The sequence below is a fragment of the Furipterus horrens genome, unplaced genomic scaffold (assembly GCF_987537825.1).
Source record: "Furipterus horrens unplaced genomic scaffold, mFurHor1.1.pri manual_scaffold_9, whole genome shotgun sequence".
Taxonomy (NCBI): Eukaryota; Metazoa; Chordata; class Mammalia; order Chiroptera; family Furipteridae; genus Furipterus; species Furipterus horrens.
Window position 1 is genome coordinate 27628865 of NW_028327179.1, and position 23566 is coordinate 27652430.

General features: G+C 45.0%; 1 protein-coding gene across 9 annotated transcripts in view; it reads left to right on the forward strand.

Moving 5' to 3' along the window:
• Window positions 1-22995, forward strand: part of ICA1 (islet cell autoantigen 1) — a 131089-nt gene extending 108094 nt beyond the window's left edge. For 6 of the 9 annotated variants that reach the window (XM_090287183.1, XM_090287184.1, XM_090287189.1 and 3 more), the window contains exons 11-13: window positions 488-523; window positions 10053-10322; window positions 22706-22995. In XM_090287183.1, the coding sequence (XP_090143309.1) occupies window positions 488-523; window positions 10053-10322; window positions 22706-22827 (428 nt within the window). In that variant the 3' untranslated portion in view covers window positions 22828-22995. The remainder of the gene's footprint in view (window positions 1-487; window positions 524-10052; window positions 10323-22705) is intronic. The other 3 variants (XM_090287187.1, XM_090287190.1, XM_090287188.1) reach the window with 2 other exon arrangements.
• The last annotated feature ends 571 nt before the right edge of the window (window positions 22996-23566 follow it).

Consider the following 23566-nt stretch of genomic DNA (forward strand, 5'->3'; position numbering starts at 1 on the left):
TGGCTGAAATTCATTAGCACCATCAAGTAATAGTTAATCGCTTAAGTTGCACATTTTTCCATGGAAGGAGAATAGTTAGATCAGGATCACGTGGTTTTTTACTAAACAAAGCAAAGATTTAGTGCTGTTAACTCAGCATTCATTGAGAGCCTGTAACAGCTTGAGTATAAGGTCATGTGAGGATCTCTGCCTCTACATGACTGTGTGGGTGCCATTTCTTCCTGAAGCTGTGTGTTTACCTCACACGGCAATAGCATATGGACATGCACACCATGTGAATTGGTGACAACCAGCCGCATGTTGTATTTACAGCTGAAGAAGAAACAAGTGTTTTATCTGCCTTATACAAAAGCTCCATGTATAATGCATGCTCAGGGAATCCAGATTAAAGAAAATGGTTCAATTTTAATCATTTGACTCAAACTTCTTATAAAATTACACTAACTCATGCTTTTGTTTTCTTTCCCCTCCTCTAATGGACTGATAGATGATGAACTATTAAACATGAAACCTGAGGAAGGTGGTAAGATTTATGCATTTCTTTGGGGTTATAATTTACTTTTTTAATACCAGTTTTACATGCAGCAAAATATAATATTTATCTTTTCAATAGATGACTGTCATTTGTCTTTATGAATTAATTTAAATATGCTCAAGCATATATTAGTATGTGTGGCTCTGTCATCCTTAGTATAATTAAGTTCATAATGTCAAACTACTAAAGCTAGAAGTTATGATGTCAAAGGTTGGGTGTTGTAGAGAAAACATGGCTTTCAGAATCAGACAGGCTTGGCTTTGAATACTGGTTCTACCACAAATGGTCTCTATGGCCTTAAGTAATTTGCTTCATACTTAAGCTCTCTCAATCTCGGTTGTTCTCATTCCTTAAATGGAATCAAAAGGAACAGTCTTGCTGGGTTATTGCCAGGACAGAGATCATGTATGTAAAGGGTCTTTCCTGGTCTCACTCAGGGACACTCTTCAGATGGTAAGCAGGTGAGACAGTTGGACTGGAGATGTTGTTCTGATGGTATACTGTGTGGCACCTCCATTGAACCTTAGTTAAATTCAGAGAGTTTGCCGGCTAGGTCCCACACCCAAGTTTATTTACCAGACCTAAAATCATTTACTGAATAACCACTCAAAAGAGAATACAGAGCCATGGATTTGTATGAGTCATATATAGTCTTAAGGAATCCCAAGAAATTGAGCGTGTGCAACCTGGTCATAACATTTACTCTCCATCCTCTGGAGGGTTTACTTCTAATGATTTATCAGGAGCCCCAAATACCCCTGAGATTCTGAACTGTACACTAGAGCCCCTCTTGCCCTTGAGGTTAGCATGTGGTCTGCCCCATTGTTTCTGTTTCCCTACAGGGCTGAAATGAGTCAAGGTCATTCTAAAGACTCCAATTAAAGACAGCCAATGACTTTCTTGACTCATTCTGAGCTTGATTTGGATTTAATTCACAGACTGTGAGAGGAAGAAAATCTAGAAAACAGAAAGTATTGGTTAAAGATTTTTCAAAAACACAAAGGCAGCAGGACTCTGATATTAAAGTTCTAGGGCTTAGAAAATGTGAACTTGAGGACAGAAACTTGCTTTCCTCTTTTTCCAGGCAACATACTATGCAATATTTTATGAACGTCCATGTATATTTTATCAGAATGACTACTTATTTACAAATATTGAAATCATACCAAGTTGTGAAAGCAATAATTACCACAGATTGCCATTACATGGCCTCCATTTACATGAAAACTTTTCCTCCTCTGCTTAAGGAAATAATAATTTGATGGAATAAAGGTTATTTAATAAATTATTTTGGGGGGGGATATTTCAGTCTCACAAAGGTGAAATAAAAGCTATAATATAACACGCACTAGGTGCCCATCACATAGTTTTAGTGAATCTTAACAGTTGATAAATGTATTTATAGTCATTTATAATACAACTCATTTTGATATGAATATTGTTATTTCACCTATTTACAACCTCTTGTGTACATAATTTGATCTTCAATTTTGTCTTCTATTTAATTTGATTATTTAAAAAAACAATTTTTGAATAGGTGGTATATTCACATTGATACAAAAAAACAAAATGATGATAAAATGTATACAGTAAGGAAACTCTCCCTTTCCTGCTCCCCACTCTCCTCTCTGTTTCAATATCCTCACCCCTTTGAAGCTTTCCAGTATTTTTTACATGAACACAGCAAATATGATTCTATATTCTTGTGTTTCTCCCTTAGTACACAAAACATTTTTGGTTTTGGATTTTGACTTCTTTTAACTTAGTAATGGTAGCACACTGACCCAGTAACCATGCATTTCTTCCCAGAATTAAATCAGAAATGCTACTGCCTGAGCTAGTGCTTACTTTCATAAGCTTCCTCTAAAGCATATGTGAAGATACATTAAAATAAGGATGATGTCTCTCCACTTCCTAAAGACAGCATTATCTCATTGGTTTATAGTCATAGTCTTTGTTTCACAGATTAGCAGCTCATATTCTTTTTTTTTCTTTTTTCTTTTTAGAGCACTCAGTTTAACTCCAAAAATAGAGAAATGAATGTTTTCTGTCCCCCGAATATGTATTTTTTTCTCAGGCAGAAAAATGGATTTACAAATTTTCGTGGTTAAATGCAATGTCACATAATGTCTCCTTTCCCTTTATCACTCACTGCCGACCCACAAAGCCCTTCTTTCAGCACAAGTCATGCTGTCCCTGTCTACCTCTTCTCACTGGCAACCCCTAGGGTAGCATCAGCTTAAATTAACAGGGCCACGAGTATAGAAGTATTCTCTCAGTGCACAGGGAACTTGGGATGACTGAAGAAAAGAATACTCGGTTAACTCGTTGGCTTCAAAATGTGTGCCCTTTGGAAACTGCCAGAAGGCCCAAATCCTGAATAAAAACGCTGATTACAATATGCAGGACATTAAGCAATCAAGAAATTAAAAGAGCTTAATCCAGGGATGGCTGATTTTATTGAATTTGGGGGCTGTAAGCTCTAACATCCTGCTGCTCAGGGGCCATTCACTCCCAGGGGTGATCCCGTGAGACAGACAAGTCATGGCTACGCCATGGAATAACAGCATCAAAAGCAGACCGCTTGTGACGACAGCAAGGAGATTCTTCTGGAGCCACTGCCGAAGGCGACATGCAGGTTCAGTGTCATAATGAAATGTGTTTTCTTCTGCTAAATATATAATGTAGTGGAAAACGAATCTTTGGCCAGTTTACAGAAATGTTTTAAGTTGAAAAAAGAAACTGATTGGCAATTTGAGATACTTGAAAGTGGCTCTGACATCACCTCGTGACCACATGTAACAATCCCAGCCTCAACTCACAACTTAAAACACATAGAGATCTTTGTGTTCCTCTAAGTTAGGACAAAAAAATAACCATCAGGTAACTGAACAGAAAGTGACATTTTAAGCAAAAGAGAGTTAGATGAATTCTCCTAAACCTCATCACTTGACCTTACCCAAAAGATACCTCTCTAGGACAAGACTCACTGAACCAATTTTTAAAAATTTTAATTGTCCCTATTACAATAGAAATGTTCGTCTTTGGCGACTTCCTTGGTTACTACAACCAGAGGTAATGGTTCTAAATTCTGGCCAAATATATGAAAGCCTGAGAAGATCATTCAGTAGCTCCCATAAGGTGCAGGTGAGAACCTTTAGTCCATAGCAATACCATGTGTTTCTGACTCTGGGCCTAGGTCCTCCTTTCCTCCTTAGTCATTCAGAACCTCCTCCTGCAGGTCTCCCTAAATAGCTGATTAGGAATCCGATTGCTTCCTCTCTCAAAGTGTGGCAAATGCTAAGCTCATTATCTTTCCTCATAAATCCTTTCTTCCTGTCTCCCTCAGCATCCGTAGATAAACAGCTGCAAAATAATGGTGCACTTTTTATTGTTAATTTTCAACTAAGGATAATAGTTATTGATTTTAGAGAGGGAGGAAGAGAGAGAGAAACATTTTATGTGAGAGAGAAACATCATTTGGTTGCCTCTTGTATGCGCCCCAACCAGGGATTGAACCCACAACCTAGGTATGTGCCCTGCCCTATCCAGGAATTAAATCTGCAACCTTTTGTGTATAGGATGATGCTCCAACCAGCTGAGCCACCTGTCCAGGGCATGGTGCACTTTTAAAACCAATACTGTCCTCATTTGATCACCATGTGGTCAGTAGTATTCTGTGTAGATTTACCCCACCCTGCTGTCAGTAAGATTGTTTGTGTGTTAAGATCTAATGCTAAAATGGAGGAGCAGGCTGGGGATCATCCAAAAGTCTTCTTTGAGTGCCTATTCAGGGTCTAATTCTGTTGGTTTTTTCTTCTTTGGGGGAGGGAGGGGGATGTTTTTTATTTGTTTGTTGTATATCTGTGTTTCCAAGACAGTGGGTTTATCCCCAGATGTTCTTATTATCTATGACTTTTTCACCAGAAGGGAGTTTTTAGAACCCTTATTCTCAAATTTCATACAAATACAGTTTGTTACCAGAACTTTATATGATGAAGAATATGTTTTTGTTAGACATTTTTGTGAGATAATTTCCTACCCATCTTTCCCCCTCTGCTCTCATTTGGGTGATGTGAGGATAGTGTTGGTGTTTGGGGTTTTTCATGTGAGTTGCAAGCATGCAGCCTGTGCAATTAGTCATAACATTGAGAGTGGGGACCGGGAGAAAACCAGAGAAACAGAGTCTTCCTGTTTCACACACAGATGAAGGGAGCTTGGGTGACATTTATCTGTTTTCCTGTGCTCTCATTTTTGGTCTGCGTAGTTATGTTTCCATCTTCTGTGTTCCTAATTTATGCTGAGCTCATGAAACTCAGTACAATTTCAAAAATATTACCTGAGGGGGCTGCCACAACTTTCCCACATTAGCTTTCTGTTACCACACTCTGAACTTAAGAGAGCTTCCTCTCTGTGTCAGTTTTCACTCACTGAAAACTCCTTGAGGCAGAACCAATCCAAGCTCCTTGGTTCAGGATCAGTTTTCCCAAGGAATGTTTGCCCCAGGGGGCATAGGGCTTTTATTTGTGAATGCTTGGGCAGCGCCGGGCAGACTTGCTGAGTGGTTCTGCCTTCTTGGCTATTCTGCCATGGCGCCTGTAGCCAAGGGCTGTGCCGGACTGCCAGTGGGGCCCTGTGACCTTGGAAACCCTCAGAACTACCAAAGCTTGAATACCAGTTAATATATGAGATCCTTCATAGGCTCTGAAGTAAAAGTAGTGTTGAGAAAACATCTTAGCCTATGAGCCAGGGGCCTCCAGCCAGATAATCTGTAAGTAGTGAATTCTATGACCTTGAGCATGTGTCTTTTCCTCATCGGTAAAGTGAACGAGAGGAGATGATCTCTGAGATCCCTTTCAGTTGGGTATGATTGTTCTCTTAGGGCATCTCATTGGGAGAAAACAATAGGTTCCTGGACAAGAAGGCAGGAAAGCATGGCTGAAAAGTCGTGAGCAGAGGAGTTTTGCCAAATTACAGTCTTCTCTGAAGGCAGTGTTGATGAAAGGCTGCATTAGAACTTTGCGGTGGAGGTCCTGATACCACTCTAAAGAGTGCTACTACTCAGTCATCAGAGGGAGCCATTGCAGGTTTTGAGTGACAGTGTCACAGCTGAATTAAGCAAGGGTGTACAAGGGAAGGGGTGCTTATTATGGAGAGCCAGCGGGCTGGCCAATGGGCAAACTTCAGAGGGTCACCATGCCAGGACTTTGTCATCAGAGTTATAAAAATCTTGGAATTATAGATGGAGATTTGAGAATCTTCCCAGATGAGATTGGAACCAGGATAATAAATAAGACCTTCTTTAGATAACTAGGGAAGGAAGATAGAATGGCTTAGGAGGAAACAGTGATGGCAACCAGAGTAGGAAGACACCGCAGGGAAAGTATTGTCAAGAAACTAATAGGCCAGCTAGGAGAGCCACTGTCAGGAGATGACAGCCTTTCCGAGTGGGCACAGGGCAAAGTGCTACCGAGGTGGAGGCCTGAGAGAAGGAGGTCAGAATCGGCCGGGAGGATCTCCCTGGTGACCACCCAGAGGCCACTTCAGTGTATGAGGATGGTAGGAACTTCATTCCAGGAAGCCAAAAAAAGAGTGGTGGCAAATAGAGTGTGACTGAATAGGAGAGAAGAGAAACCAGAGCCGTAGTGTGAAGTGGGGTGGGGGGCAGACAGCGATATCAAGGGCAGATTGACTGTTGTTGGGATGTGCACACGTCCCCTGGCGTCAGGAGAAGCAGCCTTAGCGAACGAAGGACTGCAGACGCTGGAGCTGAGTCACGGTGGGGGCAGGGCCACCTCCCCAAAGGAGGCGGAGAGCATAGAGAGGTTCATCTTGGAAAGGAAGAGGGAATGCATGGAGGGTCATAGGGTTGGAGGCCGAGAGGTGAGCATTGGAGTGTGTCGTCTATTGGCCTTTATTTTTATAGTAATATCTGTGGTTGGGTTATCTGATATGAAAATCAACATGGAGACTTGAGCGCTTTCAAGAGTGTGAAGGCATCTTGGAGTAGCATCTGCGGGTTTGACCCCCAAGAGCTACGACCTTGTTTCATCCTTTAAGACAAGAGCAGGAGAGGCTGCCATAACCCAGGAGGAATCATTTCTCGTCTCCTGGGCAGCAGCTATGACTTCAGCTGGATGGTTCTTCCTAGGGCTTCTCTCAAAGAGCTTGTCTTAGCTCTGTGTGCGCGCCCGTCTTCTCACAGTTGAGTTGAATTACTTCCAACAAAAGGATAGCGTGATTCTTACAAGCCAACTGACTAGTGTTATTTTTCAAGTCTCAACTTGTCTGGTGACAGACCTAAACCTGTCCTTTTTCTGCTTGTAATTAAGCTTTTCTTACAAGTTATGCATGGTAATCTCAAGCATCTTAATTGTCAGGGTAATAATTGGGAGGTTTCCCTGTTTTCTTGTTCAAGTCAGTGCCAGTTTCATTGCTCTTAGCAAAGTAATAAGTTCTCTTAAAATAGAAACTGTCCACTGTGCAGCCTGCTTTTTTTTTTTTTTTTTTTTTGTTAAAAACCAGGACACTAAGTAATAGGCCAAATTCAATGGTAGACCTCAGACTTTATTTTAAACTAGCTCTAGACAATATCATCCTCACCATGGGTCCTTTTCTCATTTTTGTCACTAAGTGTGTGTTACTCAGAAATCTTTTGGTTGGAAGTAATAGAACCCTTCTCTAAATAGTTTAGCTTTAAAATTAAAAAGAAAAGAAAAGGAATGAGTGTTCATGGAACAGCAGTAGACTGGCTTCAAGCAAGGATGGATCCAGGGGCTGAGACAGTGTTGTCAGGCGTCTCTCTCTGACTTCTGAGGCTATTGCTGTCTCTGCTTGGCTCCCTCATCACGGGGGTCCTCAAAACTGCATCTTTAGAACTTGGAATCCCCAAGAAAGAGAGAACCGCTTCCCTCCAGCTTTCATACACCAAACTCAGGGAAGCCTCTGGCCTGTGCTCACCCCTGAGCCGGTCACCATGGCTCAGCCTATGTCACACAGCCACCTGGGATGAGGTGAGATGAGCCTCTAAGTGGCATCTCACTATGATCACATGGAGAAGGTGTTACCCCAAAGGGAAAACAAGAAGAGGAGGAAAGGGTTGCTAAGTCAGCCGAACCCCCTGAAGTTCACTCTAAATGCCATCTATCCCCAAAATCTAAACAATAAAAACAGAGATAGAGCTTTTCCAGTTTGTGGTTGTTTTCAGAAGGCTCAGAAGGCTCAAAGTTTATTATTTGTTGTTGCTAATGTTAGTCATGATCTTCCCTGGATTGACATCTGGAGGAAAGCAGGGATGCCCCACCCACACCCCCCAGCCCTGAGGGTTTGACTTAGCAGAGGGTTGTAAAGTGACTCAGGAAGAACATCCGTAACTTCCAATGTTCGTTTTAAAGTCATCTCTCCCTCTGGGGTCTACACATCCATTTGAATGGGTTCCATTAAAATGGGTTTGGTTCAGCAATTTTTTGGTTTCAGTCAGGCCAGAAAAGTAAACCATGCAAAAAGGATTGGACATTTTAGTCTGAACTGAAAGTAGGAAGTACAGATATTTGTGAATTGTATGTAAAAAGGATCATGCCCAGAGAGGCTGAGAGAGGGGGCAGGGCCCGTGCCTAGATGCTTGTTGAGGGACACACCCTGTCAAGCCAGGTTCCTAACCTGTGCCCCTGGCCCCCCCACCCCCCTACCCCCTTCAGAGATGGGCTGCCTCACCTTACCTACCCTGCCCTTCCCACCAGCACAGGCCCAGATTCCTGCATTACCCAGTTATTCTACACAGCTGTCTTGGAAGCCTTTTAATAAAATGCCTTCCCTATCTTCTCACCACCATACCTACATCTCGGTGCAAATTTCTGCCATAACACAAACAATAAGAATGCCTCAATTAGACAGTTGCCCGACCAAAGTGATATTTTGCCTCTATTTATAACCACAGTGATATGAGAGTGACTGGCCTCCTCCCCTCCCTGATTTATAGCCAGTCTGCTCAGCACATCAAAAATCCCCTCAATCTGTAGATCTTTATAAAACTGTGGTTAAAAATAGATCCAGTAAAGACAACAGAGATAAGCTTTATTTTTTTTAAAGAGGCTTCACTTAGTAATTATCTCATATATTTGAAGAAAACCTGTTAAACTCACTTAATATGACACTATCAGAATTGCAGCATAGCTCTGAGAAAATATAAATTGTCGGTGTTCCTTCTCTTCATGACTTACAACAAAAACATTTGCAGTTGCCTAGTGGCAGTTGGCTACCACAACAAAGCCACAGTTGATAAAACCATCAGCCCTTGGTTTTCAAGATACATAGAAAACCCAATGAAAAGTCGTGTTCCAGGATTTCTGGTAGTAATGCCCCTGTTCTACCTGTATTTGCTGTATTTTGTCCATGTTCATTTTGTAAGAATGGCTCTCTTCCTTAAAGTCCTTCTGGACTGGCAGTGAAGTTTAAGGTATATTTCTTTTTGAGTTTCCTGACAATACTCTGAGGCAGACATTACTAATATTTTATAGATGGAGAAACAGAGGCTTGGAGGGGTTATAAGGGTCTTGCTGCAGCCACACCGCAGGTAAAAGGTGGCCCAGGGGCTCCCCATCTGGCCTCATGCTCATTCCAGCCTTCCAGGGCTATCTCCGGCTGGTGGAGTTCATCTTCCAGGTGCTCCCATGATTTGCCCAGTTTTCCTATCAACCTTTCATTGAAGTCCTCAGGCAAACCAGACCCACATTTGCTTGATGCAGTTGAGTTGCAGAAAAGGAGAAGGGAAGCAAGGATGCCTTTGTTGAGCATTACTGAACTTCCTGACATCCTCTGATCTCCTGCCCTTCCCTGGGCCAGTCGGGGTGTGGGGCAGGCCCTCTCCCATCCTGGATGGCAGGGCAGGCTGCCTGACACATGGCGTGCTGGCTGTGGATTTAGGGCTTGTTATGGGGGGAGATTCAGGGGCTCTGCAAACAAGGAACCAAGATCTCCAACACGCCTTCCATCCTGGTTTTGCTTCATATCTGAGAAATGTGTTGGTGGTAAATTTGCTTTTTATCTTAAGGTACAGCCAAAACCCTAGAATTTTTGTGGAAACAGTTTCAATGCAATTCTTTTTTTCTTTTTTCTTTTTCTTTTTTTTTTTTTTTTTCACTGTGTGGTTGCCTCTCACTCATGCCCCCAACTGGGGACCTGACATGCAACCTAGTAATGTGCCCTGACTGGGAATCGAACCAGTGACACTTGGCTCGCAGGCCGATGCTCAATCCACTGAGCCACAGCAGCCAGGACCCTCAATGCAATTCTGATGATGCTCAGAAACTGGACTTGCTATGAAGAAGGAGGGATGAGGGACAATAGGACTAGAAATTTAATTCTGGAATTTCTTAAGAGCAACTATAATGGGACTAATTTATATTTTGATTAACATCTAGCCATCGCCCAATCTGTCCCATCCCAGCCCCCGCTGCATTCATTCTCGAGGGCTCAGGAATTAGTGGTGATGGGTTTTGTGCTCCCTTACTTCCGTCAGCTTGCCTGGGCCCAATGGCAGAGACCACAGAAGCAGAAGGTGCTGACAAAGACGACCTGCTGCTGTTGAATGAGATCTTCAATGCTTCCTCCCTGGAAGAGGGCGAGTTCAGCAAGGAATGGGCTGCTGTGTTTGGAGACAGTCGGCTTAAGGAGCCAGCACCCGCTGTGGCCCCAGGAGAGCCAGACCCCAAGCCCAATACAGGCTCAGGATTCCTTCCTTCGCAGCTTTTAGACCAAAATATGAAAGACTTACAGGCCTCGCTACAAGGTATGTACCACAGGGATTGAACTGAGGTTTTTTGTTTGTTTATTGTTTTCATTTTTCATCTGAAGGCCCATTTCTTTCTTCTTTGTCCTTTTTTGTTTGTTTTCTGATTTTTGTTTCACATCTAGTGTCTTTTTGGCTTGTTTTTTTTTCATTTTTGTAATTTTCTTTTACACCCAGTAACTTTTCAGCTGAAATCTTAGAATCACATTGTAGCTTTAAGACATGTTTCAGGGTTTAAAATCTGTTCCTTCTCATAATGTTTTCCCTGTGTTAACAGTTTCTCTCCATAAGGGGGTTCTTGGCCTCATTGTCTTTAGGGTTTTAGATGTGTCCATGGCGCACTTGAGAGCGTCAGATCGCCTGCACAGTCACGGCCCTGTTGGCTTGGCCACTGCTGCAGGGCCATCACCCTAGCTGAGTCCCCTTGTACACTCCCATGGGACCAAGTTCTCCACGTCCCCATAGATGTGCCTTCTTCCTGAGTGCCAGCTGTCACGACACTGGGCTTCTCAACTCTTCCCACACTAAGTTTTATCTCTCTCCCCATCCCAGCCCACCCCTACCCCACGTGTGCCCTGAGCTCAGCTGTCTCTCTCCTGCCGGGAGCACGTGGCCCAGCAGGAAGAGGTCACACACTGATCGCAGCGATCGGAAGCACAGCTGAGGGGTCGAGGCGCACTGAGGCTCACCAGCAGCCCACATGCTGGTTGAGAACCACTGGCCGGGGCGTCACCTGGATGGAGTATGCAGACACTAGGCCTCAGGTGGACATTTCCCTTGTGAAGTTGGAGTCTCTAATCATCCAGACCTTGGGAAGGAAACCATTTTCTAGCATTTGAACACATTTTTGCCCTTTCCTATTGCTTGAATTGTGAAGTAATATTAAGAGATTTTCAAATTGTTTTGGTTTTTCCATGAATTGAGATTATCTCTTTAGTAAACACCTTGTTTATTTGGCACTTAAAGCTGAGAACAAACGTCAGAGCTGCAATGATTAAATAATTATGTGCTATTAAAAAAAAAAAAAAAAAACCTTAGGTCGTTGGAGATGAGATCATGGGCACACCAAGAGTTGGTGGGCAAGACAAGGAACTCTTCCCTCTTTTTGATGAAGCTCATCATCCCTTTTATCTTCCGTTGTTAGTCCTGTTTTATAGCCAGCTCATTTCTTTTCAGAAATGAAGCTAGAGATAGGAAGGATAAATGAAATCCAAAACTACTTTCCTGCCCTGGGCTTCACCTCTGAGTTTTAGTCTTTCACCAAAGCTGTGGATGAGCAATCACCCACCTGCGGTGGAGGCGCCAACAGGCTGCAGGGGAGTCGGGAAGCCGGAGCCACACGAACAGCTCAGATCTCCCCATCCAGCTCTGCTGCCGGGTGAACCCCACTCAGGCCCCTTGTTTTAGAGATGCCACAGAGCCCAGGTGTGGCGGTGCCCCCACTTAGCCAGGGTGGCTGTGTCGAACGCTTGTGAGTGCCGACAGCAGGAAAGTCAGAGCCCCACGCCCTCTTCCTGAGTAGGCAGGGTGAGATCTCAGCTCAGGGGGCCCCGAACTATGCCTGGGAGCTATGACCACGGCAGTGACCCAGGGCTTCGCACGTCAGCCTTGTCCCAAGTTCAGGGGAAAAGCACAAAACCACACTTGGGTCTAAGGAGGGAGGGGTTCTGACAGCATGAGAGATGCAAGCTCTACTGTGGGAAGAGACGGAGGTCCTCCAAGGGAGGCCATTTATTTCTCAAACAATCTCCCTTAGGCTGCACCCTACTAGCACTTTGGTAGGTTTCTTATTCATTCAACAAATACTTAGTGGGTCCTTCTGAGTGCCAGACACTTGGGTTCATCAGAGAACAAAACAGGGCTTCTGCCTTCCTGAAACTCACATCCTAATGGACAGAAGACGATGAACATAATAAAGAAGCAAATAACACTGTAGGTGAGAAACCGGTAGATGTTATGGAGAAAAGAAAAAGTCTAGTTTTGGCAGCTCTTACAAAAAAGAACAAAGAAAAAGTTGAGCCAGGGGATAGGGAGTGTTGCAGAGCCGCAGGGCAGGGCAGGCTGCAGAACTAGATGCTTACTGAGAAGACGAGATCTGAGCCAAGACTTGCAGGAGGTGGAGAATCAGCCCCCGGGGGATCTGGGAGAAGGGAACCCCTGTGCCAATGCCAAAGGGAAGGACAAGTCCAGTGTGGCCCAGGGTCTGCAGGAAGGACATTGTGATTGGAGCCCACAGAGGAAGCGGGAGAGGCGCCCAGAGAAGAGAAAGAGGCTGGACCACTCAGGGCCTCATAAGCCTTTGGATTAGCTTGGGACCCATCACAGCACCTTGGGCCAGGCATGAACGTGATCTGATTTACCATTTAAAGGATCGTCTGGCTGCTACAAGTTTCCTTTCCTCCGCTACAGTTCTATCAAGATCAACGTGAAAGGAGTTATTTTGTAACCTCTGAGTTATCCTGTTTCCTTTGCATGCCAGCAGCTACAAATGGAATGTCTATGGAACTCAAAATGACAGAAAAAAAAGTGCAACCTAAGTGTCTGGAAGAGGAAGGCCATTCAGCTTCCACCACACCTAGGACTCCCAGCAGGAACTCCCACAATTCCACCCTGATGCTGCCGCCTGAATCAGGGACCTTTTGGAACATGTGGTACAAATAAAGAGCAGGCTCCCTGCTTCGATGATGGATCCTGTAATGCACTTATATCCACATTCTATGCTTTTGTCAGGATTCCCCTTACCTTACCCCACCCCCCAAAAAGGGAGTAAAAGACAAATGTTGGCTGTAGATTTTTCACTGCATCCATAGTCTACAAAAATCCACTATATCCATGAATTGCAAAATCATCTAAATAACTGTTAAACTCTTGATACCTCATATTGAAACTGCTTTCCCTAATTATCCAGATCATCTCAAAAACCAAATTATGTAAACCACTGGAATAATGAAGTAGTCAAACTAAACATGGAGTAGAAAGGCTCACTGGCATATTGGCTCAAACCGCAACAAACAGTGGGGAATGCAGAGCTGGGTTTTATTCTGCAAACCCACGCCTCTCACTCATTCTGCAACAATTGGTCAGGTTCTTCCAATTCTCTGGGCCTCTTCCTTCTCATCTGTAAAATGAGGGTTAATATGCCTCACTGAATAATGTCTGAGGAGAGACCCAAGTCATCCAAAGGGGTACATTCCACCTTTCCACAAACTGGTTTTATCTTCTCATCCATGGGTTAACCCCCGCTTCAGAGATGGCCAAAGGCTGAAGTTGATTCTATGAATCCGCCAGTAGCAGCTGGCAGACCAGCCATTACCAGCGCTCCGTGTGGCCGGCACTGAGCCACACACTGTCCCGTGTGCTTATGTGTTAACTTAATCCTCAGGACACCCTTCTCAGTCAGGTGCTGTCACCGTCTCCGTTTTACGGCCTAGGAAACTGAGGTATGGAGTGGCTGATCAATTGCCTGAGATCATACAGCTGGTAGGAGACAGGCTGGATTTTGCACCTGAGCCCGCTGACTCAGGAACCTGTGCCTTTAACCTCTCAGTGCCATGTGTCTGGTGGCAAACATGACTTCCCATTAGGCCTCTCCCTGGATGCTTCCGGAGGAGCAGGGCTGATCATGATTAGCCCAATTATTATGGAGGAAGAATGTGGGTGTGGGGAGACAGGGTCCCTGTCAACCACAGGAGTGGGGGGATGTTTCAGAGTAGACTATATGAAGTTGAGATTGTCTACAAAATCTTTGCCCACGCATTGACGCATACGCACTCCTGCTTAGTGTCTCTGCTGTCCTAGCTCTCCGTGAGGGCCGGATCAAGCTGTGTACTCAGGGTTAGACTGTCAAGAAGGTTGAGGCGGAGCCCTGGCCTGGTAGTTCAGTTGATTAGACCATCGTCTCAATATGAGAAGGTAGCCGGTTCGATCCCCAATCAGGGCACATACAAAAAGCAACCGATGAATGCATAAATAAGTGGAACAACATATCGGTGTTTCTCTCCTCAGCAACCTCAGAGCTCTCCCACATGCCACGCCCCTCCCTCCCCTGCCTCTCCCCCTCCACCTCTTCAATATTCCCCCTTCTCACCCCCCCCCTCCTCTGCTGCCTCCCCTCTTCTCTTTGGCCTCTGGGGGAATAGAAAGGAAATGGGATTTAGTAAGATCCCACCCCACCCGACCCCCCATTTCAAGCCCTAGGAAAGCAAAACAAAGCAACTGATATTTAGGATCAAAGTGTGCTGAAAATTTCAATGAAGAGTGAATTTTCACTAAGATTTCTAAGTGTCTGAAGTCCCAGCATGATAGGGGCTGGGGTTTCCTGTGTCATGTAGTGATGAGAAAACTGTCTTCCTGAGGCCTCTTGAAGTGGGTAGGAAGACAGCCAGTGGAGAGGCTGCCTAAAGTGGAGACAAGGCCAGGCTGATGGGCCACGTTCAGCTTTCCTCTCTGTTCTCCACCAACATCCAAAACATAACTTAGAAGCAGACACTGATGCTCACAAGAAATGCGCCAGGGCATCTTTTAATTTAGAATTCTGCAAACAGAAGTCAGGAGTCTTGCTCCAGATTCTCACACACATACAGCCCTGTGTTCCTTCCATATCTTTTGTTTTACCCAATTCTGAGATGCTGTTGCCGTCTGGGTGGGTTTCCGTTTAAGACTCATGCAATGTTAAGCTTGGGTTTATCTCAAATTCATCTTCCCTTGACCAGAGCTCTTCTCCTGCTGTTCCTGCCTCAGCCTGGCTGCAGATGACTAGTAATTCTGGGACTCATAGGATAATGTGAAGGAGACTGAGGTGTATTTAAAGGTAGTTTGAAGGTAGAGCAGACAGTCTTATCATGAGCAAATGGAATTGTTTGCTCAATCAAAACAGCAGCACCTTCTAGGCCTGCTGAGGAGCAGCCACAGGTCTTAGATATCTGCAGGATTTGAGTGACCCCATCAGTCCATACAAGGGCCCTGGATGGCTATCTAGTGGGCCCTCCTTTTATAGACAAGGCAGTCGAGGCATCCCAAGTGGATGCAGTTTATCACGTAAGGTCTGAACTCCTCAGCTGAGCTCACAGGGTCTTCCAGAACCTGGCCCCGGTCCCACTGCTGCCCGCACCTCCCACATCATCACCTGACATAATGATATTCTTCTGCCCGAGAACCCTGTGTTACGTCACTGAGCTGGACTCCTGCTGTGTTGGATTTCAGTGACCCCAGCTCTCCCCACCACTGGGCCTTGACACATGCTCTCCCTTCCCCCCAGAGCACGCTGCCCGTCTACACACCCATGCTGCTTGCTCGAGGAGGCCTAACCTCTCATCCATCAGTTTCTCAGCTTCAATGTTGTTTCACCCAGGGAGCTGCCGTGGATTCCCCCGTGGCCCGAGCAGTCTGTGTTAGGTGTCTCTTCTCTCTGCATTCCCATCAGACCCCGGCCTTCATCACGCCTCTCACCTCACCTCATTATAGAATTGATTTAATTTTCTGTCTCTTGCTTTAGGTTGTCATGGGCAGGGCCCATGTTTGTGTTGCTCACCATTAGATTCCATAGCATAGCTCAGTGCCTGGAGTACAACAGATGCTTAAAAAGTGGTGGATGGGTGGATGGATGGGTGGCAGGAGGGAGGGAGAGAGCAACTGACATTGAACTACTAGCTTTAAAGGAAAACTATCCTGAGGATGATATTCTCACGGGTTGGTCCCGATGCCTGCTGAGCTGCCCAAAACTTCAGATTCAGCTTAGATTTATTAAGGGCTAGCTGTCCAGCCTCCGTACTCCCTGGCTTCACCTACAAGAGCCCATTTTGTCCACACAGCAACCTAACGAGGCAGGCATTTTATCTGCCTTTGCAGGTGTGGACACGGGCGCAGAGCCGGGCACTGGGGCCGGCAGCCTGGTGCTGGTCCTTCACAGCTGGGGCGCCGCCACAAGTCCCCTCGCTGCCCACCCTGCACCAGCACTATCTCCAGGCTGTGACCATGGCCCAGCCTGGCTGTTGCTCTCCCGGCTGGTGACATTGCATACATGGTAACACGCTCCTCTGTATCGTGTTATTTTGGCTTCACTTGCAGCTCTAGCTGGCGGGTGTTATTTCTGGCTGATTTATATTTTCCCTTATGTAAGTAAAGGAGGCAGGATTGCTCCAGTAAAATTTTATATGTGTTTCCTGCAACTGGGTAGCACAGTTGACATATAAAAGTAACGGAGAGCTAGGATAGTCATTTTGTTCACAGAACTCTGGGCGCTCACTCGGCCCTCTCCTGACAGTTACTTTGAGATGGGAAGACATCTTTCTAGCCCCACCTTCATGTTAAAAACGCCTCAGCCAACTAACACCAAGTTGAGAACTGACGGCAATTACAGGAATATTAGCAACACTTAAGTTCTCTTTAAATGGAATTTTTTTTTTTCCTGACAGAAACTGGGACATTTGAAACCTGGCTTAGCATTCTGTCCATAATTACTGGCATGGCACCCTTCCCCTAAGTAATTTCCGAAGTGATATGATTGAGGGTGAAATTGCAGCTGAGCTTAGTATTTGCTTTAAAAAAAAAATGTAAATGTATAGCTAGTGTCACAGCGACACCATTTCTTCCCTTCATGCGCATAGTCAGATTGTCAGACTGATGGAAGAGCTCTTCTGAGCAGAGAATGGGACCCAGCGACCTGACCTCTTTTCTGCTTCATACCTCGGGGCAAGTGATACTGACACCCTGTGTCTTTGTGAAAATTCTGGGGAAGACTGTCCCCATCATCTTCGTCCCCAGAGGGGATGTCTTTAGGCTCATCCTCCTTCTTGTCCTTTGCTGTCATCTGTGGTTCATGAAGTGGGCAAAATTTAAAAATCCACAGTTTTACATAGGAATCCAGTTAGAAGACAGGTATTGTCTTTATGAAGGAATCTACCATTACAATCCTTTCAATGATAGGCTTGAAAATAGGATTTGTCTTTCTGGCTCTCTTAAAATATGACTTGATATACAGACATTTTATTTCTGTGTAACTTTGGGGGAACATGCCTATTCCATAAAGCAAGGGAGCTCTGTCTTGACCTGCCTCCTTTAGGGACATCTTTCGTTTTATACCCTGGAAAATGCGATGCTTTGAACCTGCCTCTTCCTTCCAATGTTCCCAGTAGCCATTTTTAAAAAATGAATGTTGTGCATATTTTTGAAATGGAAGGAGCTATTGGGTTGTGTTCGCACTGTATCAGGTAGCGTACAGAAGGCAGGGAGGGGTGACTGCCAGACCTCTCAGCTGGCTTTCCTCTAAGTCAGTTCGGGTTCTCTCTGGAAGCACGGGCCTCCTGAACTCAGTCATAGAGCTTGACAAAGCCGAAGAGCTTAAAGCTGCAACACCTGGGGAGAAGGTGGGGCTCTGGAACAGGCACCTCTGTTTCTTAGGGTAGCCTGTCTCCTTGTCCCGGCTCTGACCTCAGACAAGATGGAGCCCATCTAAGTTGCTTCTCAAACCTACACTTGCTTCGTGATCACTAAGGGTTCGTTATCACCATTTCCTGGGCTCCATTCCCAGGCATTCCAATTCAGGAGGTCAGGGTTGGCCCGGCGAACTTGCTCTGCTAACCAGCACCCAGGCAGTGGCTCATGCTGCTGGTGTGGCCCCCGTGCTGAGAGACCACCTTGGCTCTGAGAGACTAAGGCCACGGGGCTCTTCTGAGTTCGGTTGGGTCTTGACTACACTGGGTGTCCTGCAGAGGGTTGTAGGGAAAAAGGTAAAATTAACCCAGTTAGATTCCCCCTCTTGCAGTTTTATTTGGCACACAACAGAACCACAGTTTTAACTTTCCACATTTACCACTGTTTGATGTGATTTGGGTTCTGAAGCAAAATGCTCATGGGCCAATTTTCGAGGAACCAGGGAGCTTATGTTACTCCTAGATTATACCAAAGAGTGTTCATTTAAAAAAACCACTTTATTGAACTGTAATTTCCATACCATAAAATTCACCCATTGTAACAGGACAGACAGTTGATGGGTTTCTGGTAAATTTATATTATGTAACCATCACCAGAGCCCAGTGTTAGAACATTTCCAGCAGCCCAGAAAGTTCCCTCAAAATCTGGTGCTCTTGATTGCTTATGAAGTATGTTAACTACACATTCAAGAAAGTGCCTTTCCAATGAATGGCAATGCTTTTTAAAACCCCATATGTGTTTTCATTGTTTTAGAGCCAATAAATAGGTCACAGGCCCCCTGCTTCAGTGGTTGTTCGTTAGTCTTCATAGAGACGTTTGTGTGCCACTTGCCTACAAGGAAACAGTTCATCCAGTGGGTATTTTCACATCTGCTGCGCCAAGCATTGCTGTGCCATCTCTTAACGCACCCGAAGTATACTTCCCGTGGTTAAGGAGTTGTTCAATAGCGTATCTTCTTCCAACACCCGTTGTGTGCCAGGCACCGCGCTGAAGGCCATAAAGATGAATAGTCTTCAAGGGGCTCACAACTCTAGGAACTGAGACAAAAAAGCAAACAAATAAATAGACTATGATTCTATGATCAAGTTCCTTATTAGAGCGGCAGCATAAGCACACAGCATTAAATCGTATCATTTTTGTAACATACACCGAGTGGCTTTCTTGCTCCAGAAACCGGTTTTGCTGCCATGCAAACCTGATGTATCATGAGGGCCTTCTCAGAAGCAAAAGCTTTTCTGTCCAAAACGCTGTGCCCAGAGCATCCCCGTAGAAGGATCCAGTTTTAACCATGATGGGCCCAGCAGTGACCGATCATCTGACAGTCAGCATCTCACAGTAAGAATCAACAATAGCCCTGTACTGCGTTAGGAATTTTGGAGCACACTGAAGAATCCATTTCTGGTCTCTGAGAAGATAGGACTTCCACACCAAGAATTAAAGCAGATGTACAAAGAAGGATGTGGTAAATTTCCAGGACTGCTGAATGCATCTTAATCATGACCAACAGGCAGAGCACAAGGGGCCTTATAGGATATTGGGCTGTACAAGCTAAATGCCATTGTGAGGGACTGGCACCAAGGTCAGGGGGCTTTCTTCCCCCTCATGTATTTGGACTGGACTGCCATTCATTTATCTGCATGAACTAAATTTCCCACTTTGAACTAGCTGTATAGAAAATAGATGAATTGGATCATATTGGGAGGAGAAGACCTGCAATTTGCTAGTTTCAGGACTACATTTAATGGTATTCACCTTTTTAAGCTTTTTCTGTTTGCGACAAACAAGGTACTTGATTTCCTTGGAACACTGCTGATCATCATTGGGGTGACTGTGAAATGATGTTACTTGAGAAGAAAAATGGGCTTAAAGCTAAAAGCAAAAATACTTGAACCTCAGCAATTTCTCATTTGTTTTTCAAAATCCAGCCTTTCCCCTAGTTTTTCATATGTTTGCACTGGGCATGGTTATTTCTATCTGATCTCCCCTGGAGAAGAAAGGTCTCATCACACCACCTGCTCCCCTGTCCTTGGAGGCCACTGTGGCTGAGAACCATGTCTCTGCCCAGCAACAGGTGGGTGGGTGGGACTGCCCTTCCCGAGTCCTAATGACCTCTGGTTTTGAACATTAGGCTGGTTAGAGAGCAATGTCCATCCTTATACAGCACCAAAGGCACACTGTCCAAATGATCACTGCCCTGTAGTGAAAGGTAATACAGTCACCTTCCTTTCCATTGGCTTAACACATTTTTCTGTGGTTCTTTAATAATTTCCATTTGAGCACCTGCTATCAGTATGCAGCGTTTTACATGATCCTAGATATTACAGTCTGACTTTTTCTTCTGGCTTTATGTCCTAATTCATAATTTCCATTATCGAACCTACTGAGGAGGAATCAATTGTCTGCCTCCATGTGACTAGGCTGTTCCCCAAGATTGGTGGAAACAGCAAGAAAGGAAAGGCCACGGAGGTGTGCTCCCCAGAAAGAGCCAGGGTTCTTAGTTATCCAGAGAGGACCGTTCAAGCCCTTGAGATCTGTTCTCTTCTGAAAGAAGCCCCGAGAACATCTGCTCCTCAGATCTCGTCTGCATTTGCAGCTCTCTCTCTTTTTGGCTCATCACCCACTTTCCCTGGATTGACCACAGGAAGTCCAAGGAAGTGGCTATAATCATGAAGAAGCATCCGCATGGTGTTCTTTTAGGTGTTGCACAAATAGCTGCACCTGGTTTTCCCTCCCACAGTGGAGGAATGTGGGGGTTGCCCTGAAGTATAATCACCTGGCTCCTCCCGCAGGACCGCACCCACTCTCTGAGGGCCTTCTGAGGCCTTTGCAGAGGTTAGTAGGAAGGGAAAGTGAGTGTGTGGTGTATTTTCACTGGAGCTGTCTTTAAGATATCTTGATATTCTCTATTGAACATAGACGAATCCTCCTAAATCAGTCTTGCTGTATACAATTTCCTTGTGTGACCTCCTACATGGCTAAAGAAAGTTACTCTTTATTTTTCCCCAGCTGTTCCCCACCCCCAACCAAACTATACTGAGATACCTCAAGTCTCAGTTTATCAGATCAAAATAAACCAAATGCCTTGAAGGCTAACTGCACATGGAATTCAATTAATGTTACACCATAATTACTTGCATATTACCAACTAGCCTTGCTTACAGTAGTTTTAGCTCTATAACAGATGCATTGATTATCTCATTAAAAAGTAATATATCATGAAGGGATAGGTGAAAGAACATATATGAATGACCTGTAGACATGGACCACGATGTGGGGATTGACTCTGGAAGTGGGGGGCAGGCTGGGTGGAGGGGACAAAGGGGGAAAATTGGTACAACTATAATAGCATAAACAATAAAAATATTTAGATTTTTTTAAAAAAGTAATATATTGCCCTGGCCAGGTGGCTCAGTTGGTTGGAGCACTGTCCCATGCACTAGAAGTTTTTGGGTTTGAATCCTGGGCAGGGCACATTCCTAGGTTGTGGGTTTGATCCCTGGTTAGGGCACATACAAGCAGGAGGAGCAACCAATCAATGCTTCTCCCTATCTCTCTCCCTCTCTCCCCTCCCTTTCTCTAAAATCAATAACCATATCCTTGAGTGAGGATTAAAAACTAAAAGTAATATATTTACCAAAGATTTTGAGAAAAAAAAAAAAAAAAAAAGACAGGGAATCAGAAGTATAACATGATCAGTACACTGCCAGCAGTTAGGTGCCATTTCAATGAAAATATCAAAGGTCCTGCTTTGGAGGAATAGTCCCATCAATTCTCCCCCATCGTTCTCATATAACTGCTTCTAGCAACCTGTCCCACCCATGTTTTCTGAGACTCCTTGGAGCCAGATGGCAAGCACATTCCTAGCTGCTCTTAGCTAGCAGGATAACCTGTCAAAGAGACATTTTCTTGGTGCTTTTGATACTCCCACCTGTTGGAAAAGGAAAAAAGCATGGGTCACCCAAGCCAATGAACTTAGATTCTCATGTGGAACGATTTAGATAAAGAAGAGCCCCCAACTTATTTAGAAATCACTTGCATCAGGCACTCTTTTGAAAATGTTCTCCTCATCTGGGAAATAATTTGGCTCTGTAATTGTGGTATTCAGGCAGTTAGGGCAGGTGGTTCGGTACAAAGCAGCTGAAGAGAACAGTCTGGTGAGGCTGAAAGGGTGTGGAGGCGATTTAGAGCCCGTGGGAGAAGGGGAGGCACGTCAAGAGCTCCTTCCCCTGCCTGATGGGAGAGGGCTGAGGAAGGCAGTGACCCTGAGCACCCAGACCTAGGCTGCAACTCCGTCTGGGCTTCTAGCTTTGAAGCCCTAAAGAGTGGCCACAGTACTTCTCGTGACCAAGCAGATTGGGAACAATTCCTCCAGTGGACACTGGAAATCACCTCGCTTCCTCAGCCATGCAGTCTGATTTCTGAAATAACTGTGATATCTCCTGCTGTAGTAGGGTGGCGAGATCTGAGGTTTTAGGCAACTCTGTGGCCTGTGGACACCAGAGGGATGGGGGTGCAGGTGGGGTTTAACACAGGAGCTCTGTCTTTTGAGCTTTAGGCCATAGTTGAGAAATGTTACTTGGCCAGTGAGCAGAAGAACCTGGAATTCTCGAACTAGTTTTACTGATCTTGGAGCAGGGCATGTGGCAAAGAAAGAAAGAAAGGAAAAAAGAGAAACCCTGATTTGTTGTTCCACTTATTTATGCATTCATTGGTTGCTTCTTGTATGTGTCCCAACTGGGGATCAAACCTGCAACCCTGGTGTATTGGGAAAACCGTCTAACCAACTGAGCTACCTGGCCAGGGCCCTAACTGGTTTTAGAGTTGAAGTGCACTGGTCTTTGTCTGACTGAGCATCCACCCGTTTCAAGATGAACCTGGACCCCGCGCAGGCCGCACGGTGGAGGTGGGCACCTGGAAGGTGGGTGAGCTGATGTTTCCTCTTTTTTTCCCAGAGCCTGCCAAAGCTGCCTCGGACCTGACTGCCTGGTTCAGCCTCTTTGCTGACCTCGACCCATTATCAAACCCTGATGCTGTTGGGAAAACTGATAAAGAACATGAATTGCTCAATGCATGAGTCTGTAGGCTCCAGGAGGGAGTCCACATGCTGCTCCTCACCAACCTGGGGGCTCAGCGACACACCTGGGGGCTTGTAGAAGGATGACATGATCAGTATGCTGTTTTAATATTTACGTGCCATTTTAATAAAATGAAAGGGTCAAAGGCCCTGTTTATATTGGTATAATTATTTACTCTTATTTGGTATGAAGGGATTTAGTGCATTCTCTCTGTGGACCTAACAATACAGGATTGTCTAGGGGCGGTTCCCAGGCTGGCCATTCTCCTGCCAAAATCTGCATTGTGGCTGCTGACGAGTCACTGAGCTACTGTCAGATCCAAGTTCAAATCCTAAGCCTACTTTATGTTAGGTTTAAGTAATGTGTCTACAGCCTCAGAGGCAGTAGGAGGCTGGTGAAGCTGAAATGCCTCCTCTTGTACCCTCTGCCTCTGTCCCCTGTGGAGGAAGGCTGCAGGGAGACCCCCTCTGCCTGCCAAGCCACCTTCTAGCAAGCTCGGACGAAGCTCTGGTCGACCAAAGACACTGTGCTCTGCCCTTTCCCGATAGCCACAGGCGGAGGAGCTGGGCTGGCCTCTGCTGCATGAACCTGTCTATGGAAAGCAGATCCCAGTGTCAAAAGCATGTATTTTCTGGAGTCCCTTGGGACATTACTGTTTTTGTTTTTTTGTTTTTTTTAATTAAATGGAAAAGATATTTGACATGCACAGTGAAGGTAATAAGTGAATGTGTTGTGGGG